A 23526-nucleotide genomic window follows, 5' to 3' on the forward strand; every position below is an offset into this window, starting at 1 on the left:
GATTGACAGGCTGGACTCACTTTCGGGCCAGGATAAATACTAATTGGTACACGATGTTATATTAGTTTTACGACGGGGTGTTATTTCGGCGCAGTGATAATATATTTGTGCTTGAGGCTGGAGTGTCAGTTTACCAACATTCAATTCTCCTCGAAAAACTCCATATCTCCGCGGCTGAACCGGACTCCTGCTTATCTGAAATTTTAACATAATAGCCTGAATAAGATCGACATGCCCGACTGTAAGTACGTCGGCAAGCGACAGTATGGAACTTATCCGGGTTTCAATAGCCCACACGTCACAGCTTTGACTTGGCAGGACCTGTTTGAAATAAATCTTGAATGGCCTTAACAAGTTTACCGACTATAATTTGTAGCGAATGTAAGCCACTTGATACAGTCGTCGCACATTCTATAGGCAACATACAGCAACTCCGGGTCCCTATTATAACTTGGCTCTGGTATGGGAACATTGGTTTGTTCAGCCTTCCAATGGCTACCAACAGACTTATAATATCTCGTGTGGATCGTCTGTCTAAAGGAATTCCTATTTCCTGAACTCCCGATCGCTGCTGCCTGCTGCCCCTGACGTGGAGTACTATAGCCCAGACGTGGAGTACCATAGGGCTGACCATTTATGTTGCTCCCTCACCGTCCCCACAGGTCAGGGGCCACATATAGGGCTGATCCTGATTGCGAGCTGTACTTGGTCACGCTATTATGAGACATCGATGCAAAATTGGACAAGTTAGTCACTAGGATCCTAGCAAGCTTTGCGTGGATAGGGCTTCATGGGAAATGATATCCTCTTACAACAGCTTTGAAGCTATGAAGAACACTCATTCACCAACATATCTCCCTAATATGAAAACAAAGTAACTTTCCACGGGTTACTGCAGCAATGGCTCACGTTACTAAGTATCTCATCTGCGCCGCCGTGAGTTTCGGGCTTCTCGGTTCAGCCAAAGGGCTAGACGAAGCCTTGATTGCCACGACCGTGCATCTGCCCTCGTTCATCAGCGAATACCAGCTTGACAGCAATCATCTAAGCGCCGCAGACAAAGCCAACCGGTTGTCAAACATCACCTCCATGGTCCAGCTCGGCAGTCTGCCTGGGGCACTGCTGGCCTTCTTTTCGAGCGATTGGATCGGACCACTCTGGACAATGCGGCAGATATGTTTGCTCTGGGTCACCGGCGTGATAGTTGCCATTACATCGAATGGCAGCTTGGGTCAGCTCCTCGCTGGTCGTTTTCTTGCCGGCATGGGAATCGGCCAGGCGAGCATCGTCGGTCCCATATATCTTGCTGAGGTGGCCCCTTCCTCATGTCGAGGTTTGCTGGTATGCATATATGGCTCGTCTGAATATATCGGTGTTGTCATCGGGGTTAGTATCTCTCTCTCTCTCTCTCGATTCTTGCTAATATTGCCGACCGCTTCTAGTATTTCGCTGGCTATGGCGCTTCAATCCACCTATCCGATAAGAATGACACACAATGGATCCTTCCACAAAGCAGTCAGCTCATGATGGCCGGTGTCCTACTCTTGGCCTCTCTCGGTTGCGTCGAAAGCCCCCGGCATTTGGTTCGCAAAGGCTGCACCGATAAAGCCAGCGACGCTGTGACTCGTTTGCGGCGACTGCCCCATGGCAGTCCCAGGATCGAGGAGGAACTGCAGATATTCCAGAACCAAGCAACCGCCAGCCAGGCTACGAATCAGCAATGGTTCAGTTTGGAGCCGTGGAAGTTGCTTTTTGGACAGGCTGCCAATCGCTCACGGTTGCTGTTTTTGGTCGCGGCGCAGCTGCTCAGTCAGTGGTCCGGCACGAATGCTATCACCAGTATGTTTCCCTGTCTTTATAACCATTCAATGGATGTAAATCTCACATTGGAAGCCTACACGCCCAAGTTCTTCTCTCTGCTTAGTGTGACCGGCAACTCAGAAACGCTCTTAACAACGTCAATATTCGGGGTTGTCAAACTTGTAGCTGGGACAGTCTCCGCTATATTCTTCGTCGACCGTGTCGGAAGAAAACGCGTGCTCTTGTCTGGCATTACACTGCAGCTTCTCGCCCTGCTCTATGTCGCCATATACATCACTGCCACGTCTCTTCATGGAGTCGACGCCCAGTCCGGAAACGTTCAAAGAGCGGCAATCGCTGCAATTGTTTCGATATACGTGACAGGCATAGGCTATGCTTTCGGGTGGAACTCCGTACAGTACCTGATCAATGCGGAGATTCTTCCCTCGCCGGTCCGCACGCTTGGGACGAGTCTCCTGATGTTCATTCACTACGCTATCAGATTTGCCCTCGTTAAGGTATGACACTGTGTCTCTCTTCTCTTGCTAGTAGATGGTGGTGCTCACGAAACAAGGCTGTTCCGAGTATGATGCTAGAGAATGCCCTGCAGCCAAAAGGCACATTCTGGTTCTTCTTTGGCGTCGCTTTTCTAGGATTATTATGGGCTTTTTTCCTGCTACCGGAGACATCGCACAGAAACTTGGAGGAAACGAGCGAGATGATCTCGTAGACCCTTCCACTCATGAAATGGGGTATTTGGCTTCGAACATTGTGTCATGGTGCTATCAGGAAACAGGCAACAGAAAAACAGCGGAGCATAAGTCGGGCGTAGACTACTTGGTAGTCTAAGTAGGACTAGATAGTTACGCGTTTTAGTACTAGAAAATAACGCAGTGGATCTGTGTAAAAAGCTTTATTTCGCTTGTGGATCAAGCTTCAGCCCTACGGACTGTGGGCGAACTGTTGAACAGGCAGCAGTGAAATATCCACCTCTCATTACCTTTGTCAAATCTTTTAGCAGCCTGTATTTAATCTGTGCATTCTAGTGAATAATTCTGCGGGCGAGTCCAGACAGTGTAGCGAACTCGGAGTATCTATGGAGACCCTAACCCCCCAGGTCCCCAGGCTTATCTCCAGTCGGGCCCATATAAACCAATCAAGGGAGCAGACAAAGCATCAAGCACTTTGCCTTCAGCCCTATGGGCTGCCTATGGGGTATGTACTCTCTCTAAATACTACTGTCGTCTGGTGATAAGACCCATACCAATTTCAGACTGCTAGGCAGCAAGTTTCAACACCATCCAACTGCACGACCATATCCCAAGGTCCTCACAGCATGAGTATAAGATGTATTATGGGATTGATACAATGGCTTCTCAACTAACAGCGCCGCAAAATGTCTTTCAACCCCGAGAATGTCAATCTCAGCACAGCCAGCAAGGAAGACGTCCTCTGCTACTTTGCCCTCTCCGAGAATGACTACAACGGCCACATCGGCGCTCGCATCTCCTCAATCTTCGTGATCCTCTTCGTGTCCTCCGCCTTCACAGTCTTTCCAGTCCTCGCCAAGCGCTTCCCTAGCTGGAAAATCCCCTTCGGCGTGTATTTGTTCGCGCGGTACTTCGGCACAGGGGTTATTGTGGCCACTGCATTCGTGCACCTCCTAGACCCAGCCTACAAGCGCATCGGCCCTAAAACCTGCGTCGGCGAGTCAGGATATTGGGCCGAGTACTCATGGTGCGCAGTCATCGTGCTGGCCTCGGTGGTGATAATCTTCCTCCTGGATCTCGCTGCCGAAGTCTACGTCGAGCACAAGTACGGCGTGCACAAAGATGAAGAGGCCACCAATGTCTTCCTCAAAAAAGAACACAACCCAGACCAAGCAGCTGCACCCAACAGCAACCTAAAAGACGAAAGACGCACCGAGACATGGGCCTTCGACGAAGGGTCTTCCACCACAGCAGAACGGTTCTTCCGCCAACAGATCGCCGCATTCCTCCTCCTCGAATTCGGAATCATCTTCCACTCCGTCATAATCGGGTTGAATCTCGGCGTGACAGGCTCCGAGTTCTCAACTCTATACCCAGTGCTGGTCTTCCACCAGTCCTTTGAAGGTCTTGGGATCGGCGCGCGCATGTCCGCTATCCCATTCGGCAAACACACCTGGCTCCCGTGGATTCTATGCGCAGCATACGGCCTCACCACGCCCATCTCTATCGCGATCGGCCTGGGTGTTCGAAATACATATACCCCGGGCTCCAAGGTCTCCCTTATAATCCAGGGCGTGTTGAATGCCGTCTCAGCCGGGATCCTAATCTACAGCGGTCTTGTGGAGCTGCTCGCGCGAGACTTTCTGTTTGATCCTTGCCGGACTAGGCAGAGGTCGAAGCTGCTTTTTATGGTTGGCTGCACTTTACTAGGTGCAGGCATCATGGCGCTGATTGGGAAGTGGGCTTGATTGCCTACAAGACGGGGTCGTGGGTCGTGGGTCGTAGGTCGTGGGTCGTGAATGATGCCGCGATGCGGGCGTCGAAGCTGGAGAGCCGTATGTATCATGTAGATGTCTTCGGAATACTATATTCGGCTTTCCGTGACGTTATACATTACCATTCTTCAAGCTGTCAGTGGGGTGTAGTCTAGAACCTTGACCTGGATCGAGGTGCCATGGGTGAATAACAGCCTAGTCCCCACAACAAAAGTAACTAGAATCCAGTATCTCCAGGACTTCCGGATGAAAATGACAGACATGTCCTCCCGTGAATTGAAGCTTATCCGAATAATCAGACTGAACGGAGTTTATAATGTTGGGTCGGAGTATCTCTGGGAAAACGTATACCCGTAGCTGAATATTGCTTCGATCAAGTACTCAGTTAGTATGCTGTATATCCTGACTAAAGTTCTGACCACTACAGAGATAGAAGTACTTAAAATGACGCAACAAGTAAGTGCCTCCACAATACTCGTCTGTCTCCATCTCATCCAGACGCAGACCACCAACCGCGTCTTCAACCACGTCGCCGTTTCCGTGCCAGACTGCAAAGCCGCTGTAGCCTGGTACAGCAAAGTCTTTGGCTTCGAACTCGTCGGGAACCAAATCCATCATATCGCACGGAGCTCGCGGCCCACGGACCCGATCTTCAGCATCTACCCAGCCTCCCTGCAAGAGGTCAACATGGCATACATGTCGACCGGCAACGGGGTAGGCTTTGAGGTCTTCGAGTTCACTGACCCCAAGTCATTCGTCCCGCAACAGGAAGGCGGGTTTGAGTACTACCGGGGCGGGTTCTTCCATGTGTGCGTGACGGATTCGGAGCCCGATGGTCTCGCGGAGAGGATTGTGGAAGCTGGGGGGAGGAGGATTGGGACGACAGTGCACCCGGTGAAGGGCGTTGTTTGTTTGTATGCGGCTGACCCTTGGGGGAATGTTGTTGAGGTGCTGGACGCCAGTTTTGACCGCATGGCGACGCTGGCGTCCAAGGGGAAGAGGTAGTTGGATGTGGCAACTGTCACTACACTTCTATTGTTAGATATCGACGTGAACGGAAGTTCGGAGTATGCCGGGTAGCAACCAGGGTTACTTTGAATTCTCTGATGCTACTGCCCGGCTGTGCCTGACTAGTTCCGTCTCGTGTAAATGTCATCGATGTATCCTCGTACTTTGCTTGTTACTCTGGTGACATCGTAGGCCTCACCGACGCTGTGGCACCAAGTCCGCGGAAGCTTGCCCTAACTTTCTATCGAAAAGCCTCTCCTTTGAAAGGGGCACAGGCGTCGTCACCAAGCATCCAGGACGGCCGATCAATGAGTAAAATCTACAGCTTAATTTAGTCCAGACCGTGGGCAGCGAGCTGATCGAGGTCCGAGCCCTGCCCTACACCGCAAGTGAGGTCCGCAAGCTGGAAGCAATATCAAGATGCACCGCAACAAGAATGGCCCAGCCGCCTCGTCATCCATCATAGAATCAAGCGTCGGCTCCAGTTTAATAAGTTGCCATCCTTACGGAGTACACTGGCCCATCCCTTTGCGAGAAAGTAGACTCCACCACATTCCTTGATCCGCGTGCGGCCAGCCACCTGGGAATGCAAGGAGAGCGCGCCTCCCCAAGGGATACCCTGCAGCGCCCTACAGCAACGAGGTTTCAATCCAAAACAGCAATTAAACAACATAGCGATCCTACTCTCCGGTATGCAACAGTTGCAGCCCGAGGGTCGGAATGGCCCACCAAGGGCAAGCATTTATTCGCGTCGTTATCCCCCCGTCTTCCTCCTTCTCTCCCTTCTTCTCACACACTCTGCTATCCCATTCTCACTCAAGTCTTTCCCAAGTCTTAATCCAACCATCAAAATGAAGCTTACTGCCGCTACTGCCGTCTTCTCCCTCATCGCTGCCGTCAGCGCTGGCAAGCCCTCCGGCGATATGACCGTCGAGGAGGCCAGCTCCAAGTGTGGTAACCAGGCTCAGCTCTCTTGCTGTAACGAGGTTGACTACGTCGGTGACACCACGACCATCCAGAAGGGTGTTGCCTCTGGTATCCTGAGCGGTCTTCTCGGTCAGGGCTCTGGCGCCGAGGGCATTGGTGCCTTCAAGGGCTGCTCCAAGCTCGGCGTTGCCGGTGAGTATTGTCTAACTCCTACTATAACAAAAGTTACAACCCTTGCTAATATATATTGCAGCCGCTATCGGTGTCCAGGACATCCTCAACAAGCAGTGCCAGCAGAATATTGCTTGCTGCGACAACAGCGGTTCCGAGGCGGTATGTTCGCCCCGGTCCTTGTGGATGATTTATGATGCTAATGATAACTTTAGAACGAGGACCTTGTTGGCGTTGCCCTTCCCTGCATTGCTCTTGGCTCTGTTGCTTAGATGTTCTTTGGAAATTCGGGGATTAACAACAAGGAGGAAATGATGAAGCATGGTTTACTGTTACGGTTAATGTATAATTAAGCCGGGAAGGTTAATTAAAGATAACAGTAATCTAATTAACATCATTCTTGGTCGGTTGTCGGGTCATACAATACAGCTAGATAATTAGTATCAGAGTATCAAGTTTAAAGTAGTCTACGAAGAGCAGGAAATAGACAGAGACAGAGGGAGAAGACGGGGGGGGGAGGGGGACTCACCGTACAAACATCCTTCCCATCAACACACTCAATCTCCCTCGCCATTTCAAACCCCAGCTTCTCATAGATCCGCAGATTCGGCATCCCCTTCGAACTCTCCAGGTAACAGGGCATCCCCTCTTCATCCGCCCGCTCCGTCACAACCTCCACCAGCCGCCGCCCAACGCCCTTCCCGCGCATCTCAGACCGCACCGCGATCACATTGCAAAAGTAGTACCCGCGCGGATCGCGCCATATCTTGTCATGCGTCGTCCGCTGCAGGGACTTCCACTGCCGGTACCGATTTAAGCGCAGTCCGCCGCGGCCGGCGTAGCGGATGTTGGCGAGGAGTTGGCGGAACGAGAGGAGCCAGTCTTGGGTGGTGGAGAGGAGGGAGAAGGGCGGCGGGGGAGAAGATGGGGATGGCGGGAGCCACCAGCAGATTCCGACTATACTGGGGGCTTCGTCGGTTGGGGTTAGGGTTGTTTTGGCGACGTAGATGGGGGCGTTGATGCTGAGGCCGTGCAGGAAGTGGGCGGAGAGGGAGGCGGCGTTGCGGGCGGGATTGTACTATGACATTTATTTAAGGATGGGATGGATTTATTTAGTAGTGTTATTGACATACAGTGGACTGGTCGAACATGTAGCGGAAGAAAGGGTCGTCGGCGAAGACGGTCTGGATGCACTCTACAGCGGCGGGAATGTCCGGTTTGGACAGTGGGAGGATGTGGATGCCCATTTGATACGGTAGTTATGGGTTATTAACTGGTGACAGTATACAGTAGATAGTTACAGCGCTGGGAGGACCGTCTCTAAATAACCAGCAGCACCAACACCCTAACCAGAGCAGGCAGTCGCACGCGGAGTCTGTACAACGTCCAAGCCTCTCCAACTCCGCTCTCTCCAGTCTCCACGCTCGATCGTCGGCTTCACGTTAGGCTCGATTTGGCAGGTTGTGCCGGACAGTCAACTCCATTGGCACCAGCACTGACCAGCTTCACGCCGTGACCTCTGCAGCTGACTCACGCAGGCAAGGAGCCGGATCGCGGATCCCGCACCATCAGCGTCAGCGTCTGCTCGCCCTGCCCTCCCCATCGCGTGTAGTCAATGTCCACCTGCTCCAGCGCCCGCCACCCGCTCTTCTCGTACACGGGGAGTCCCTCCGTCGTGGCCTCCAGGTAGATCCGCCTGTGCTCGGCCTCCGCCCGCTCGATTCCCCAGCGGAGGAGCGCCTTGCCGACGCCCTGTCCTTGGTGCTGCGGGAGGGTGGCGATGAATTCCAGGACTGCCATAACATACTTAACACACTCTCTCCCTCAAGAAAATAAACCGAAAGAAAAGAAAGGAAAAACATACCAACATCATCATCCCGTAGATAAGCCTTCCCCTTCTCCTTCAAAATCTCAAAAAACCCCGTATAGATCCCCCGATTCGTCCCCTCAGGCAGGGCCTCCTCCGCCCCCTTCGCCGCCTCCGCCGAGTCCTCGTCCACCAAGTCCCCCGCCCCTTTCACACTCCCATTGCCATTTCCATCAGCAGCAGGGAAAATCCATCGCGCACAGCCAACAAGCGCACCCGACGCGTCGTCCTCGGCTACAATGACGTGCGTCTGCGGGTGTGCCATTTTCCGGAGGTACCGCGCGCGCTTGAGCTCGTGGACCACGGCGTGCGGGACGCCCGGGAATGTGTTTGTGATGAAGCCTTGGCCGGTGAAGGCTTTGATGTTGATGTCGGCGAGGGTGGGTGCGTCGGAGGGCACGGCGGGGCGGAGATTAATAACCATTTTATGAGTTTATTTGTAGCGTAATTGTAGTGTAGTTGTCGTTGTGGATGGATGTGGGGTTAGTTGTGGTGATGATGGTGATGGTTTGGTTTGGTGTTTAGTGGGGATTTCTCTGACTCAGGGAGTATATCTATTCCCCGCTCAGGTCGTGTTTACTTACACTGCACTCATTAGTGGAATAATAGTCTCATAATACAACCAAGAGAGCCCATTGTGGCAGTGTTTATAATCGTGATCACTTTGTTCGGAATGTTTGATTAAGTAAATATTCCCATAATAACATCAACATAAAAGCTGCCGTGCCGTAAATACAATATGATATAACATTAATAAATCACCACCCGCTGCTGACAAAGAGAACAAAATGCAAGTATGAAATGAAAAACTGACAGAACCACCATCAACGCATTTTTATCCCTCATAATGACCTGGCAACTCAACAGCCATCCGCTGATCTCCCCCAGGGAGCTCTGCAAACCGATGCGCCTCCATCTCCACGGGCGCCGGCGACGGCCCACACTGCATCGACTCGGGCGGCATCGACCCAACCTTGTTGAAGTACTCAGCGGCCCGCATCATGCCCTGGTTCGTTGCGTCTTGCGTCTGCTGCCGCCGCCGCCTGCGGATCAAGAGCCAGGGGAAATGCGATGCTTGCTGCGCCGCAAACGCCGCCGACCACGCCGCCGGCTATCGCGCCACTGCTTGTATCCAAGCTCGAGCTGGAACTGTTCTATATCGATGTTGGTGTTGATCTGTCGTCGGTTGTCGTCATCGGCAAAGTCGACTCGCCCTCCTTCAGCTCATAACTCCGATCCCCGCACCCGTTCGAATTCGTATCCGTGGCATACCCGATCGTGCCGTGTTCGCAACAGAAGTAGCCGCCGTTGATCTACAGATCCCATGTCTCTTTGGCCCAGTGTGGCGTCGCCTGGAGCGATTCCGTGCAGCAGGCAACGTTGTAGGCATGTGGGCAGTACGAACCACCGGGACAGCAGATTCGGTATGGCTCGATGGTCGCGCCAGTCCTCCTCGATGTCGAGGCAGGGGCCGTTGACACGGAGAGCCCAGCCGACCGGGCTAGCGTCGCTTGTGTCTGATTTGGACATGTTGACGGGTGTGGCGTGGATGAGTTATGGCGAGGAGGCGGTTGGGTGGTTTGGTGGTCTGGTGAGTTCGTGTGAAGACATTCAGCACCAGGAGGGAACCGGGCCCAATTCAAGAATCACGATGGCATTGAGGGCCTTGTCGACGGATTGATGCTCATCCATTTCCGACTTACCCATATACTAGATTTTCGCTCTGATGATCGCTGCAGTTTGGCTTATATTGACCTGATCGTGCCATTTATATGTCGTCGACAGGTGCAGCATGTGTTGGCCGAGCATTGCAGAGTGGACACTGATAGCCATCCATATCCTAGAATGTACTCTGCGTCCATTACAAACGAGAGACCACCTGGTGAACGGGCGTATATAAGGTTCCCCAGTTGTCTCGGGCAGAAATGGCCCGTGGGCACCAACGGCGGATGAGGCCCTCTACCCCTGCAGCATCGGCAAGTCAGAAACCAACAGAGCTCCAACTGGACCCCAATTTGACAAGCACAGGGTTTGCAGCTCTGCTATTTAATAGAAGTGGCCCGCCATCATAAATTTGGAATTGAACATCTGAGAATCCAAGGCGTGAGTGCTGGCGACTTGCCACTGGCAACTGACAACTTACAAGACTCTCAACGGCGCAAATCATCACCACATGGATCAAACACAGACCCCAAAGGGTACTGTTCCACGGATACCAGGCTCAAAAGCTGATTGCTAAACAGCGAAGAATTAACGGAGCCAAAAATGAAGGAACATTAGAATATGGCTTGTGTTGATGGAAAGGTGGAGATGTATGGCCAAGAAATCGTATGCCACTAATGTGATCTGCGCTCGAAATGAGAAATAAAAAAAATCTCCCCGACTGGGAGTCGAACCCAGGTCTCCCGCGCTCGTTCCTTTTGGGAGTGACAAGCGGAAATCATAGACCGTTAGACCATCGAGGATGATTGTTGTACTCGGCTTGGAAATTAGGCTACATAGGGATAATTCCAGAAACTGGATAGCACGAAGTACTTCCACCTTCCTAAGCTGTAGCCCATAGCTTGAGAAAATTAATGATATATAGGTCCTGATAAATGCTTCTATTTTCTTTATATTGCCGTTCGGACGCGATTTGGCGCTGTTAACGGTCTTCCTGGTGAGGATGGCATTATCTGTCTTTCGATATATATTTGCGTCCTACTACATTTCCATGTTTACTTTCAAATCATTCCGTACGTCTTCAAGAAAACGCATTGAAACAAAACCAAATCTTAACAGCACTAATTGTCATCTTTACAGCCCAGAAATAAACAGCAGACTCCTGTCAACTGTCAGTCACTGAACTCGTGAATATGACCTGGACCGTGCTCAACCCACTCCGTTAATTGGTCCAGTCGAACCGTCGAACAAGATGTGATTATTGACTCGCAACAATTATATGACCCACCACGGTCGTATGAGGTTCTAACGTGTCGATGGAGTTGTATATTGACTTCCTGAGGTGCGACCGAGTGAGCTCATTGCAGTGTCAGATACTCAGATGAGCTGAATCGAATCCAGGCACCTTGGTGTATGTTAATAGATACAGCTTCATATAAACTTTTATACTGATTTATTCCTTAGATTATTCCATAGTTACAGATAATAAAGATGTTTTGGACAAGTAATGTGCTTTGTTCTAATGTCTACAAATAAGTATATGTACTGTGAGTTGAATAGTATTAGTCTCAGAAAACCGGTCGCTGCAAGTAACGCACAGACCAGGCCGCCTCAGTTCTCTCCTCCATTCCGACGCGTCTCATTTTGTTCGACCTGCGAATCCCGTCCCCATCTATTTACATCAAGCAAGCAATCAAGCCCACTTGCCCAAGACACCCATGAGAACCATCCCCGCAACCAACGAGATGCCGCCCGCCGCAACGTGTCGCAGCGGCGCCGCACACATATCGCCACCTTCAATCACCCAGTCGCGCGCCCACATATCCACCAGTCCAACCCACACCAGGATTCCGGCAGACAGTGCATCCAAAGTCCCCAGCGCAATCAGCGTGTGGCGGTCCTGCCCGTTGAACGAGTGAATCACGCCCATGCCAATCGCCATACCGACGGGGGTTACCAGCGCAAATGCCGCGCCCATGATTGCCTTGGTGGGGAACGTGCGGCCTGGAAGCAGTGCGATGCGTGCGCCTAGCGCGAGACCCTCGAAGAACTGGTGGAAGACGATCACGACGAGCAGGGTCTTGTAGAAGGAGTCGCCGGCGACCACGAGCGTGATGCCGATTAGGATGCTGTGGAAGATGACTCCGGCTTCCATGACGAGGACGGAGAGCTTGGTGTTGGGGTTTGTTGGGTCGCCGCCGTGGTGGTGGCCGAGGCCGGCGAGGGCGCTGTGTTGGTGGGTGGGCTGGGCTGGTGCTTGTTCCGCGGCCGACTTATTGGAGCCGTTGTCGACGACGCGCTGTGGGGAGGAATCTCCTGAACAGGCGCGGCGGGCGCTGCGGGCGAGGATGTACCGGTGGCCGATGTACTCGGTCAAGAAAGCGAGGAAGATACCGGCCATCACGACGGCGGAGGTGGTGGCTTCGTACTCCAGTTCGCCGAGACATTCGTTGCCGAACATGAGATCTGCGTGCGTGTAGAGCTGGTCTGGTTAGCCATCGCAGGCTGACTTTAGTTTGATGGGCGACTTACATGAACGAACGCGGTCGAGAGGATGACACCTGTGCCGAACTGCTTGATGATAGTCGACAGCCAGACGTTGATGGTCGCGAACGGTAGCTTCACCAGCGCCATGGGGAGGAAGACACCGATGGAGCTGGTGACGAGGACGACAAAGAGTGTCCCAATGCGCAGAGGCATGTCATAGTCGCGGGACCGGATACCGCAGCTCGAGCTGCTGCTGCCACCACTCTCCGACTCTCCTGCACCAACACAGTGTCTATATGATTAGCATCTCGTCACATACTTGAAGGAGGGGGTACACACTCCACGCCTGCATGGAAGTGGCAGTTTTGGCCCTCCGAGCTCTCAGAGGAATTAGAGTCGCTCTGCTCCCCAGAGCTTTCTTCACTTCCATGAGAGTCTTCGCTGCTGGAGCTGGTTACTTCTCCCAAGACTTCGACGTCTTCGCCATTTGGATCGACACAGTACCTGCGTGGGTTAGCAATGCCTGAGAAGGTCAAACGCAGAGCCGCTTACGATGTGCCTCCATGAGTGTGGCAGTCGGTGTATTCAGAAGGAAGTTCCGCAGGAGGATTGTCCAACGCCACCTGGACCTCTTCACCACTCGGGGTGATACAGTACACATCGGTGCCGTGCTGGTGGCACCCCGTAATGGAGACAGCACGGACGAGCACAGCAAGGGCAAGGACGGGAACCACGATCTTCATCACGCGAACTATACCGATCGGACGCAAGGGAGAGTCCACGAGCAGAATTTGACAGGGCGGGCGTGAACTGCGAAGTGGTGTTCTGATATCGCCGAGCAGGGCTGAGGGTATATTTAAGTCCTCTGTCCACAAGGTATCGCAAGGTTCGCAACACCACCTGAATCGTGAGATGAATGAAATACAGAAAAATCTGCCCACGTCCGGGCCTCCCCAGTGAGCGTGTTGCATTTCACATCCTCACTAACTACCAAGGTACACCTGCCAAGCGCTCTGCCAAGCAAAGATATCTTGCCAAGTGCCAACAGCTGTTGCCGCTCCCGATCCAACCTCGCCGTGGTGGAGAACAAGCCCGGAGTGTGCCGTGGATGCAGTTTAGCCTGCTGTCCCCAGGGTCCCCTCGTGGCCTTGGCCTCTTGGCAAGGCGTGGGATGCAAGCGAAGCTATAGTGAATGTACAGAAGATATTGGGACATGCACAGAACCCAAGCCTTCCAAGAGTTCCCGTTTCTTGGACATCTCTTGGTGATCTCGAAGGTACTCAGGATGCAGGGAAGGGTATAAATACTGTCAACATGACGATCCTGCTGACCCCTGCAGACTGACAGGAAACGGCCAATCTCAAAAAGAAAGAAAAAAGAAAAAAGCATCATTCGTATCTTTCCCAATGTGGACCGTTGCCCTAGCTCTGGCCCTTTGCGCCCCCATTTCGGCGCTGCCGACACAGACCCCTGTGCCACTGGAGGACCCTATCAAGTCCCCCTTCCCTATCCACGAAAGCTGCAACGCTACCGAGCAGCGCCAGCTCGCTACCGCGCTACAGGAGACCGTCACCCTCGTGCAACACGCCAAAGACCACATCCTGCAATGGGGCAACGAGAGCGCCATCTACCGCAAGTACTTCGGTGACAGGCCCGCCATCACCCCCATCGGTGCCTACGATATCATCATCAACGGGAACCCAGAGACCGTCCTCTTCCGCTGCGATAACCCCGATGGCAACTGTGAACTTGAGGGTACGCTTTCATATCGAGCCTTTCACTTTCAAATTGCTGAGTGCTGACATGGATTGATACTCGATAGACTGGGCCGGCCACTGGCGCGGCGAGAACGCCACCTCCGAGACCGTCATCTGCGAACTCAGCTACACTACCCGCCGGTCCCTGAGCACCATGTGCGCCCAGGGGTATACAGTTTCGGGATCCGAGACCAACACCTTCTGGGCCGGCGATCTGCTTCACCGGCTATACCACTTGCCGGCTTTCGGACAGGGCCTTATCGAGCACTACGCGGATGGATATGATGGGGTGCTGGAGCTGGCCGAGGGGAACCGCACCGAGGCTGTGCATGACTCGGAGACGCTGCAGTACTTTGCGCTGGAGGTGTATGCGTATGATGTTGCTGTTCCTGGGGTGGGATGTGTTGGTGATGAGGATGAGCACGACCACGGGAGTGATGACGAGGAGGAGGAAGATATTCCTGAGGTGAGTACTGTCTATCAACGTCGAGGGACGTAACTAACGATTGCAGAACTGCCACACTCACGATGGTGGAGAGCTTCACTGCACCTAGGTTACTTTGACTCCGACCAACGCTGTCATACTGGATTTGCGTTAGGTTTAATACGATGACGCTGAAACGCATAGTTATACGTCTATAGATCATATCATTCATTTAACATGCTTTATAGCAGAAACTAATTATTTTTTGATTGCCCGCAATAACGACCTCACACTCTTTCCACTCCCCTCCGTCAAAACCAACGTCTCATACATACTTCTCCTTCCTTCCTTCGAGTACTTGCGATATCTCGCCACCACGACCGGATACCAGTATACAAGCGTAGTAAAACTACACTCATTAGCACATACCTCCAATAGCCCCAACAAGAGAAGAACAAGAGAAGAACATACAACACAACAACCCCTACACACCCACCAGCAACCGCCAGATTCCTCAGCGGCGGCGGCGGATTATTCCCACGCCCACTACTCCCGCGTCGCTTCGCAAGTTTCGATTTCGAGCGGTCGTCTGATTCGTCTGCCATGGCACTCGTTACTAACATGGCAATAGAGACGGCCAACCAGAGGACGTTCCTCGCGATGACTAGGATATATGATGCTGTTGACGGCGTCGGGTCGTTCTGTGATTTGGATCTTGGGAGGTGCAGGTCTAGTCCGAATGTACAGAGGATGCCGGATGCACCCTGTTATAGTTATAAACTTTTCTTCCCTTCTTATTTAATACTTTTGAAAAAAATTTTGATGGGTTATAAACGTACCACGATTACAGTCGCAATGGCAGTATAATGCAATGCACCTGGGGTCGTCCGCGCAAGGATAATACAGGCTATAGTGGCGACAACGACCATGGACACGTGTCCGGTGAGGTATATAGACGGGCTGATAATGTAGAGCTTTCCAGGACCGGTTGGTGCATCTTCATCATCTCCGTCCTTTTTACACAGTTCTGTGTTCTTGAGGAAGGGCCAGGACTGTTCCAGTGCGTTTGTGAAGCTGGGGGTGTTCTCGTAGTTGCAGCTGCTGTCGTCGTGGCCATGGCCTGGACATGTGGAGACTTCCCAGAGGGGAGTAGAGCCTTCTTCGTGCTTAATGACTTTCATTCTGTTGATGCTGGGGTTTCGTTGTGAGTTGCTCTGGGATTAAGAGGGTATGTTCCTATTTAACCTCATGACTATTTCTTGGGGCGTTGGCCGCTCGTATTCATGAACAGCTAAAGATCGGGCCAAGAAGTCTAGCGCTGGGCAACTGAAGCCCAGACTTTCTCTTCAAGTGTACAATAATAGAGGATATCGAGGCCCTCGTGTTCGGCGCTGGGCAGCTGAAGCCTGAAGCCCAGTCGCGGTCTAACTTGGCGAAATAATAAACCATTAAATACGAAATGCCATCTTGTGATAGAGCTGGCTTAGTCAAGTAACGAAAACCGGTAAAGTTACTCTCAATCTATGTCTATTAATCTATTCTATTCATTAACAATTCGTCATCTCATGCTGAGGCACAGTGTCCGCCATCAACCCGCAGATCAGCACCGGTCATAAACCCGCTTCCATCAGCGAGCATGTATACAGACGGCGCCTTGAAGTCGTCAGGGACACCGAGTCTGTTAAGCAGAGCGCCGCGCATCCAGGTCTCTTCGACCTCGGGCTTGGCTACGAGTAGAGCATCTGTCATGGCCGTCCGGATGTACTGGACGTCGTTTAGCATTGCGTACTAGAATTGCAAGATGGGAAGACATACCCCGGCAGACAATGTGTTCACACGGATGCCATACTGGCCCCATTCCTGGGCCACGGAGCGGCACATCTGGTGCACAGCGGCCTTGGATGAGTTGTATGCGGTGCATGTTAAGCCCTGTTATCATTAGTTTACCTTGCAACAGGGGGTTTCATATGGCAAGAACATACCCGGTTGGCAATCTGGCCAGACATCGACGCAATCATCACAATGCTGCCCCCAGTCCCCTGTTCCTTGAATATACGCGCACAGTGCTTAGCGGGGATGAATGTTCCAACGACGCTGGAACCGTTAGCACATCGAAAACAAGGTACCGCATTTAAAAAGGAGAGAGAAGAGACATACTTAACATCCAACATCTTCCTCCACAAATCAACCGGATACTCCAACGCCGGAACCATCTGCTGGATCCCAGCACAAGTAATCGCGCCCTTCAGCGGCATCCCGCGCTCCAACCCCACAGCAGCAATCTTCTCCAGCGCCATCTGCGTCGCCGCCTCGTCCGTGATATCGCACTGGATGTATGACGCCTGCAGGCCCCGCGAGGCAGCCAGTTTCTGGACGGCGACCCATTCTTCGGCGCTGGGGGCTGGGAGCAGGTCGAGGCAGGCGACGTCGCCGCCGGCTTCGAGGACGGCGCTGGTTAGGACGATGCCCAGGCCGCGTCCGCCGCCGGTGATGGCGACTGTGCGGTTTGAGAGGGAGAAGAGCGGGTTTGCGACGGGGGCTGGGATGGCTTCGTTGACCGGGGTGGGGGTTTCGGAGGGCGTACCGGGGACGGCGATGGGAGACATTTTGACTGTGTTTTCTTTCTTTCTTTTCTTTTTTTTTTTTAAAAAAAAAAGATAGAGAGGGGATGGCAGACAGGGGTTGAGGGGTTTCTTGGATTTATAAGATCTGAATTATGGAGACATGTGTTGTCTGCTGCGCGAATGCGTAGGATAGCCTAACTAGGAGATAATGCATATCGATTTAGACCGATGGAGAAGGCTTGTATGCATGGACAGCTGCTGAGCAACCGGAGAGCAACGCACGGCATCCCGATGTGCTTAACATTTCTTGTCAGGGGAAGTGGGCCAGTAGGGCTTGCGTGAGGCGTCTAAGACTTCCTAATCGGGTAATACTGGGGATCCGGGGGCCGGGGGTTGTCCGGAGAGATCCACTTGGCCCGGAGGAACATGCGACGTGAAACACGCGTTGGCAGGTTGGATTCTGCAGGGGATGTCAATGAACAGGCATGCAGCTATCTGGTATAGACGTGTTTGAGGTGTAATTGTTCAGGCGGAGGGTTGTGGCATGGTTCCTGATACAGGCCAAGATTCGGCCAGGAACAAGCATCTCACTGCGCTTTTTAGCTTATTTTTGCGCCAGCCGTTCCTGAGTTGCATCCCCAGAACCCTTCGGCTAAGTCTGTAACCCCAGCGCCACGCCGTCACCCCCGTGGGTCGATGTCCCGATGACGGCTCCCGACTTTCTCCCGGAGTCGTATATAAAGCTCACCTATCCGGGACTAGACGACTCCATTTTCCTGGGGTTATTTATTTTTGAACTAGGATCGAAAACGACATGACTTTTCTCGTTGGACGGCCGCTGTCTTTGGCCATCACGGCCACGGCCGGTAGTGGCTTCTTGCTGTGGGTATCTCTCCTATCCCTGCAGACAGTCACTGACAGCACAGTTTCGGATACGACCAGGGTGTCATGGCAGGTCTGTTGACCGGTGACGCCTTTGTCCGGACATTCCCTGAGATCGATACGACCGAGGGAGGCCATGGGAATTCCTCACTGCAGGGAACAGTGTAAGCTCTCCGTTATCGCTGCTAGAAACTTGACTGACTGGCTAGGGTTGCTATCTATGAGATTGTGCGTGCAGTAGATCAACCAACCCCGCCGTTGCTTACAAGTCTAGGGCTGTTTCTTCGGTGCTATCGCGTCACTGCTGGTCGGTGAGCGTCTGGGTCGTCGGTGGTGTATCATGGCTGGCTGTATTATCCTCTCCATTGGAGCGATCCTCCAGGCCACTGCCTTTGGCATTCCCCAGATGATTGTTGGACGTATTGTCGCTGGTGTAGGCAACGGTCTCAACACCAGTACTATTCGTATGCTTCTTTTCCCAGGGTTTACTTCTCAGCTAATGAATGCAGCTGTCTGGCACTCCGAACTGAGCAAGGCCTCCAGCCGAGGAAAAGGAGTTGGTCTGCCTCTACCTTCTTCTCTTCCATGCTAACAGCTTAGCTTGCTATCGAGCTGGTTATCAACATCTTTGGCGTTATGACAGCCTACTGGGTTGGTATGTAGTCGACGATCCAGCTTCTTTGCCATTTGCTAACTGGACAGACTACGGCATGAGCTACGTCAACAACGATGCCCAGTTCCGCTTCCCTCTCGCCCTGCAGATCCTCTTCGCCGTCGTCACCTTCTTAGGCATCTTAGTACTACCGGAATCTCCTCGCTGGGTGAGTATCGTTCCCCGTTGCTGGCCGTTCAGACACAGGACTAATGAACAGCTCATCGCCCACGACCGCCATAACGACGCCCGTCAAGTCCTGTGGGCCGTCCAGCCCAACGCCCGGGAAATCGGCAAGGACGACGCAGTCATCAACCTGGAGATGACGGAGATCACTCACACCATGGCGGAGGAGCGCCAAGCTGCTGAAAAGGGCTCTTTCAAGATGCTCCTGAAGGACGGGCCTCAGCGGTTCCGACACCGCACTCTCCTGGCCATGGGTGGACAGATGATGCAGCAGCTGTCGGGGGTTAATCTGATTACCTATGTATGTTTCTTCCCCAGTTTCTATTTATCCATCTAACAAGACAGTAGTACAATACCGTGATCTTCGAGAAATCGGTGGGAATGACCCATAACTTGGCTCTGCTGATGGCTGGCTTCAACGGTGTCGCCTACTTTGTCTCTACATTTGTTCCCGTATGGGCCATTGATCGGTATGTGACTGTATTCCATATATGAATCAATCAATGCTTATTAGCAGACTCGGCCGTCGCAAGCTCATGCTCTTCGCTGCGGGCGGGCAGTGTGCCTGCATGGCTATACTGGCAGGGACGGTGTACGACGGCGGCCACGCAGCGGGTATTGTGGCGACAGTGATGCTGTTCCTGTTTAACTTTTTCTTTGGTGTCGGATTGCTGGCAGTCCCCTGGTTGCGTATGTCTCTTCTCTCTTCGTCTCGCAGTGTTGACCAGGCTAACCCTAGCAGTACCGGCGGAATATGCGCCGCTGGCCATCCGGACTCGTACTGCTGCTTTGGCGACAGCAACAAACTGTATGTTTTTTTATTTTATTTTTTTTGTTTTTTATTTTTTTACATATACATTTTTTGATACGATATAGGGATTTTTACCTTTCTGGTGGTGGAAATCACCCCGGTCAGCATCGACAACATCGGATACCGCACATACATCTACTTTGCCATTTTTAACTTCTGCTTCCTCCCGGTCATCTTCTTCTTCTACCCGGAGACCCGCAATCTCACCCTCGAGCAGATCGACCGGCTGTTCACGGGCGAGAAGGTGCGGCTGCACTGGGACGCGTCGATGGGAGTGGCGGGCGACACCGAGCACCGACTGCGCGAGAAGGACGCGGAGGTGCAACATGTGGAGTGAGCTCCATGCAATCCAGCCTGCTAAATGGCTAATTGGCAACGGCAATTGGCACTGGAATAATACTGCTGCAATTGTCAATCCCCGGACTTTGCCCGTCCCCACTGCGCTTAACGCTTCCCAATCGGGCAATCCGCCGCCTCTGCTTCCCCTCTTAAGCAATGGTCCCCCTGCTGTACAGTGTACACTACTCTATTCCTCTATTTGTTCATCCTACGAGTCCCTTGTCTTGTATATTCCAATATGAATCCTGCAGAGGCCGAGTCCTCGCCCCGCCCCGTTCCTGTTCCCATTCCCCGCAAGCGCACGCGCACGGGGTGCGTGAACTGCAGCCGGCGCCGTCGGAAATGTTCGTTTCGCGTCTATAGACTTGTAGAACTATGCTGATGAACAGGCGACGAGATAAAACCGACTTGCTCGGGGTGTAAGCGGCGAGGCGACCGCTGCCAGTGGCGGCAGGTCGGTGCTTTCCGCGACGCCAATATCAAGGTGCTGGAGCCGGAGCATCCGTCCATGAACCAGGCTGTTAGTCGTCCATCGCGGCGGCATGGGAAGTTCAAGGTGTGTATGCCTCGTGAGATTGCTGGGTATAGTCGCTCACGGTATCACTATAGATTTTGACTGTTGAACCGTCCCGTCGGAAGGACAGGAACGACGACGACGGCGGCGATCCGGGCAAGGAGAAGACGCCTGGTAGGGATGGCGACCCAGTTGCTTCACCTCGAGACCAGGTTATAGCGCTCTCGCCGTCTCCGACTCCTGATATACCGAACCCTACTACTCGCAGGCAAGATGAGGCCTTCGCCAGCCCAGACCGTATGGCCGTGGCGTCTCCGTCCAACTCGGCACAGTTGACAAACGACATGAGCCAGCCCTATATATCGTCTCCGGAGTTCATGGTCGACGAGCTCACTGCCCTGCGCAACTTCAACTCTTACTCCGGCATGACGCCGCCGCTCTTCGATTCCAGCGTCTTCTCCGATCTCGACAACCCAGCCAACGACGTCTTCCTGCCAGGCTCGGCGTACGAGGCCCTCCACACAGCCCTACGCAATCGGCAGCTCTGGACAGCGCGGCCAGACATACCCAGTCGACCGGGCTCACCCACATCCGCGCTCGATTCTGTCCCCGATCGTCGACGGAGCGAGTCGCGGGCGCGAACTGGACGGTTCGAACTATCGCCAGACAGGGAGAACATCCTGTGGCAGAACTACCTGAACGAGATCTGTCTCTGGGTAAGTGGCCCAGTGCCTACTATATCTGTACAGAGTACTAACAAACCAGCTGGACATGTTCGACAACCACCGCCACTTCGCCTCGACATTCCCCCAGATGTCCAAGTCGGCGCCGCACCTGCGCTACTCCATCCTCGCCCTCTCGGCCCGGCAGATGGAGCGCAAGCAGAACGAGAAATCGCAGTCCGAGAGTCTGTCTCTGTACCAGGAGGCTATCCATCTGCTTCTGCCGGAGCTCGAAAGCAAGACGACTCCTGTGATTGCCTCTTGCGTAATTCTCTGTGTACTGGAGATGCTCAGCTGTACCATCCCTCACCCGTAACTATGGATATCAGAAGCTAATCTGCTTAACAGGCAATCCAAAAGAATGGCGCCGCCACCTAGACGGCTGCGCATATCTCATCCAAGCCGCCGAGATCAACGGCTTCTCCGGGAAAGAGGAACAGGCTTTATTCTGGTGTTTTGCGCGCATGGGTACCATCACCCGTTTCCAAGCCACAAAGCCAGAAGCCACAAAACTAATTTTAAATATAATAATAATTAATAGACGTCTGCGGCGGCCTCATCTCCGAAGAAGAAACCATCATCCCAATCTACCACTGGATCCCCAACGACATGACCCTCGCCGACGCAACGCGCCTCTTCCTGGCATCCACCCACGACACATACGCAAACCACAGCGTCTACCTCTGCGCACAGACACTGGGCGTGCTCTTCCGGCGCGGAGGACCGGGGCTATCGTCTTCCTCTGCATCGTATTCGTACCCCGGGAGCCCCGACGATAGCAGCGAGTCGTACGTGGGCCGCTGGAACTGCCTGTTTGAGGCGGTTGAGCAGTGGTACGAGAACCGGCCGAGCCAGATGAAGTCGATTTTCAGTGTGTCGACGGCGACGGCGGCGGATTGGGGGCGGGAGAGGCCGTTTCCGACGGTGTTGTATGCGAATGGGGCTGCCAGTAAGTTTTTACTTTCTTCTTTCTTACTGACTGTAACTTCTAGTTGGGTAGGGTATGATATGCTAACGGTGATGGCGTCGGTGTCGTGTAGTATCCGGGAACCAGCTCTACCATACCTGCGCTCTATTACTGCTGCAGCGCAAACCAAAGACGCTTTCTCTTGCGCGGCGACCGGTATTATTACCCCATCCAATCCATAGCCAGCCATAGCCAGCCTGGTCAGTTTGTGACTTGTGGACGGTGCTAACAATAGACAGAAATCCGTCCTCTGGCACGCGCGCCAAATCTGCGCCATCTCGGCCTCGAATGCACATCAGTATGTAGCAATTAGCCTGCCTTTAGTTCCAGATGCTAATGCTAGACAGCGGCTGCTGGACCAACGCTCTGCAACCGCTCTGGATCGCGGGGAAGGTCATGTCGCATCATTCAGAGCACGCGGCGATAGTGGAGACACTGACGAGGATCGAGCGCGAGACGGGCTGGGCGACGGCTTGGCGGGTTGAGGACCTGCGGGAGTTTTGGGGCGATGATGGGGACTGAATGGCAGATATCATTATTTGTCTGCACTCTAGTACTGTAGTGTTGTGGAAGTGGGTTGGGTGGGCTGGCTTATTGCGTGGTGCGGCTTCACTTATAGGGTTAAGAAGCCAACTGGCATCCACTCTATCCACTCCCTAACACTTTACACTACTTAACACTTGTCTTAGTACTTGCACAGTCAAACTCTAGACCGCCTGACTCGCGAGCTAGGACCGCCCCCAGACCCTTGCTCGTGGCAAATCTTCTATTTGCAGCATTCTTGTAACGCCTTTAATTAAGAAACAAGGGATGTGAATCCACTCCTGGCCCCTGACTCTGAGTCCCGACCCCTGTGCCTGCCTGCCTGCTCAGTGTCCAGTGTCCAGCAATCCAGCTTGTTCTTAATTCGGGGCTTCTGCAGAAGAATGCAAGTCTTCTCGAAAACAAACACGAGATAGAGTGGGATCTGGAATACCTGCTCCCGCCTGACCCAGACCAAGCCATCACAGGGAGATGCACGGATAATTGCCCTGCCAACAGCCAAAATGCAAGCGTAACTCGATTGAATCAGTGGGAATTGGCCGAGTTGAGGCCTGGAATTGCGCTTAAGGAAGCTGCCTCCGTCATCCCATTCTTTCGTTCCACCACCACCACCACCACAACAACACAACAGTGCAGACTGTACAACTGCTGCCTCTCAGAGCCTGGAGACAACTGATCGACCCGAGTTCTCAACACCATGACGACACCCACAGCATCAGGCCCCCGCGAGGAGGAGAAGCCGGGATACAACGCGCTCC

General features: G+C 53.0%; 14 protein-coding genes and 1 non-coding gene across 15 annotated transcripts; 7 read left to right on the plus strand and 8 right to left on the minus strand.

Annotated features, from left to right (window-relative positions):
- Positions 1-900: 900 nt before the first annotated feature.
- On the plus strand, positions 901-2530 carry ASPSYDRAFT_84248 (uncharacterized protein; the record flags this gene model as incomplete). Its single annotated transcript, XM_040851322.1, has 4 exons — positions 901-1386; positions 1443-1839; positions 1894-2318; positions 2375-2530. 4 exons carry the CDS (start codon positions 901-903, stop codon positions 2528-2530), a joined length of 1464 nt encoding a protein of 487 aa, XP_040708032.1.
- Positions 2531-3134: 604 nt separating this feature from the next.
- zrfA (high-affinity Zn(2+) transporter ZRT1) lies at positions 3135-4394 on the plus strand. The gene has a single exon (XM_040845804.1). It carries the CDS (start codon positions 3197-3199, stop codon positions 4256-4258), a length of 1062 nt encoding a protein of 353 aa, XP_040708033.1. The 5' UTR covers positions 3135-3196; the 3' UTR covers positions 4259-4394.
- Positions 4395-4656: 262 nt separating this feature from the next.
- ASPSYDRAFT_38913 (uncharacterized protein) lies at positions 4657-5308 on the plus strand. The gene has a single exon (XM_040845805.1). It carries the CDS (start codon positions 4730-4732, stop codon positions 5288-5290), a length of 561 nt encoding a protein of 186 aa, XP_040708034.1. The 5' UTR covers positions 4657-4729; the 3' UTR covers positions 5291-5308.
- Positions 5309-6001: 693 nt separating this feature from the next.
- Positions 6002-6996, plus strand: ASPSYDRAFT_192397 (hydrophobin family protein). Its single transcript, XM_040843657.1, has 3 exons — positions 6002-6412; positions 6474-6553; positions 6607-6996. The coding sequence occupies exons 1-3, from the start codon at positions 6145-6147 to the stop codon at positions 6661-6663; spliced, it is 405 nt and encodes a 134-aa protein (XP_040708035.1). The 5' UTR covers positions 6002-6144; the 3' UTR covers positions 6664-6996.
- ASPSYDRAFT_53768 (GNAT family N-acetyltransferase) lies at positions 6776-7638 on the minus strand (the record flags this gene model as incomplete). The annotated part of the gene is made up of 3 exons (XM_040848740.1): positions 6776-6820; positions 6921-7469; positions 7525-7638. The coding sequence occupies 3 exons, from the start codon at positions 7636-7638 to the stop codon at positions 6776-6778; spliced, it is 708 nt and encodes a 235-aa protein (XP_040708036.1).
- A 148-nt stretch (positions 7639-7786) lies between these two features.
- Positions 7787-8917, minus strand: ASPSYDRAFT_38916 (GNAT family N-acetyltransferase). The gene is made up of 2 exons (XM_040845806.1): positions 8256-8917; positions 7787-8184 (listed from the first exon to the last, which is right to left on the minus strand). Exons 1-2 carry the CDS (start codon positions 8680-8682, stop codon positions 7922-7924), a joined length of 690 nt encoding a protein of 229 aa, XP_040708037.1. The 5' UTR covers positions 8683-8917; the 3' UTR covers positions 7787-7921.
- A 176-nt stretch (positions 8918-9093) lies between these two features.
- ASPSYDRAFT_84254 (uncharacterized protein) lies at positions 9094-9788 on the minus strand (the record flags this gene model as incomplete). The annotated part of the gene is made up of 2 exons (XM_040851323.1): positions 9094-9369; positions 9531-9788. 2 exons carry the CDS (start codon positions 9786-9788, stop codon positions 9094-9096), a joined length of 534 nt encoding a protein of 177 aa, XP_040708038.1.
- Positions 9789-10633: 845 nt separating this feature from the next.
- ASPSYDRAFT_t22 lies at positions 10634-10723 on the minus strand. The gene has a single exon. It is a non-coding gene; the product is annotated as a tRNA-Asp (tRNA).
- A 660-nt stretch (positions 10724-11383) lies between these two features.
- On the minus strand, positions 11384-12699 carry zrfC (putative ZIP Zinc transporter). The gene has a single exon (XM_040845807.1). The coding sequence runs from the start codon at positions 12379-12381 to the stop codon at positions 11614-11616; it is 768 nt and encodes a 255-aa protein (XP_040708039.1). The 5' UTR covers positions 12382-12699; the 3' UTR covers positions 11384-11613.
- On the minus strand, positions 12583-13595 carry ASPSYDRAFT_296188 (uncharacterized protein). The gene is made up of 2 exons (XM_040844666.1): positions 12960-13595; positions 12583-12911 (listed from the first exon to the last, which is right to left on the minus strand). Exons 1-2 carry the CDS (start codon positions 13376-13378, stop codon positions 12719-12721), a joined length of 612 nt encoding a protein of 203 aa, XP_040708040.1. The 5' UTR covers positions 13379-13595; the 3' UTR covers positions 12583-12718.
- Positions 13596-13813: 218 nt separating this feature from the next.
- On the plus strand, positions 13814-14718 carry aspf2 (major allergen Asp F2; the record flags this gene model as incomplete). Its single annotated transcript, XM_040848741.1, has 3 exons — positions 13814-14162; positions 14230-14630; positions 14677-14718. 3 exons carry the CDS (start codon positions 13814-13816, stop codon positions 14716-14718), a joined length of 792 nt encoding a protein of 263 aa, XP_040708041.1.
- A 195-nt stretch (positions 14719-14913) lies between these two features.
- On the minus strand, positions 14914-15783 carry ASPSYDRAFT_63930 (uncharacterized protein; the record flags this gene model as incomplete). Its single annotated transcript, XM_040850262.1, has 3 exons — positions 15428-15783; positions 15077-15352; positions 14914-14997 (listed from the first exon to the last, which is right to left on the minus strand). Exons 1-3 carry the CDS (start codon positions 15767-15769, stop codon positions 14914-14916), a joined length of 702 nt encoding a protein of 233 aa, XP_040708042.1. The 5' UTR covers positions 15770-15783.
- Positions 15784-16014: 231 nt separating this feature from the next.
- Positions 16015-17300, minus strand: ASPSYDRAFT_192410 (uncharacterized protein). The gene is made up of 4 exons (XM_040843658.1): positions 16746-17300; positions 16571-16682; positions 16404-16517; positions 16015-16352 (listed from the first exon to the last, which is right to left on the minus strand). Exons 1-4 carry the CDS (start codon positions 17192-17194, stop codon positions 16152-16154), a joined length of 876 nt encoding a protein of 291 aa, XP_040708043.1. The 5' UTR covers positions 17195-17300; the 3' UTR covers positions 16015-16151.
- Positions 17301-17966: 666 nt separating this feature from the next.
- ASPSYDRAFT_1155543 (uncharacterized protein) lies at positions 17967-20207 on the plus strand (the record flags this gene model as incomplete). The annotated part of the gene is made up of 12 exons (XM_040840018.1): positions 17967-18034; positions 18079-18198; positions 18244-18262; positions 18309-18498; positions 18544-18590; positions 18635-18689; positions 18737-18855; positions 18907-19173; positions 19221-19342; positions 19390-19562; positions 19615-19680; positions 19749-20207. The coding sequence occupies 12 exons, from the start codon at positions 17967-17969 to the stop codon at positions 20018-20020; spliced, it is 1518 nt and encodes a 505-aa protein (XP_040708044.1). The 3' UTR covers positions 20021-20207.
- Positions 20208-20260: 53 nt separating this feature from the next.
- On the plus strand, positions 20261-22747 carry ASPSYDRAFT_53774 (uncharacterized protein; the record flags this gene model as incomplete). The annotated part of the gene is made up of 9 exons (XM_040848742.1): positions 20261-20366; positions 20412-20578; positions 20632-21252; positions 21302-21554; positions 21607-21726; positions 21800-22207; positions 22299-22381; positions 22465-22523; positions 22573-22747. 9 exons carry the CDS (start codon positions 20261-20263, stop codon positions 22745-22747), a joined length of 1992 nt encoding a protein of 663 aa, XP_040708045.1.
- Positions 22748-23526: the final 779 nt, after the last annotated feature.

This window comes from Aspergillus sydowii (assembly GCF_001890705.1).
Source record: "Aspergillus sydowii CBS 593.65 unplaced genomic scaffold ASPSYscaffold_1, whole genome shotgun sequence".
NCBI lineage: Eukaryota > Fungi > Ascomycota > Eurotiomycetes > Eurotiales > Aspergillaceae > Aspergillus > Aspergillus sydowii.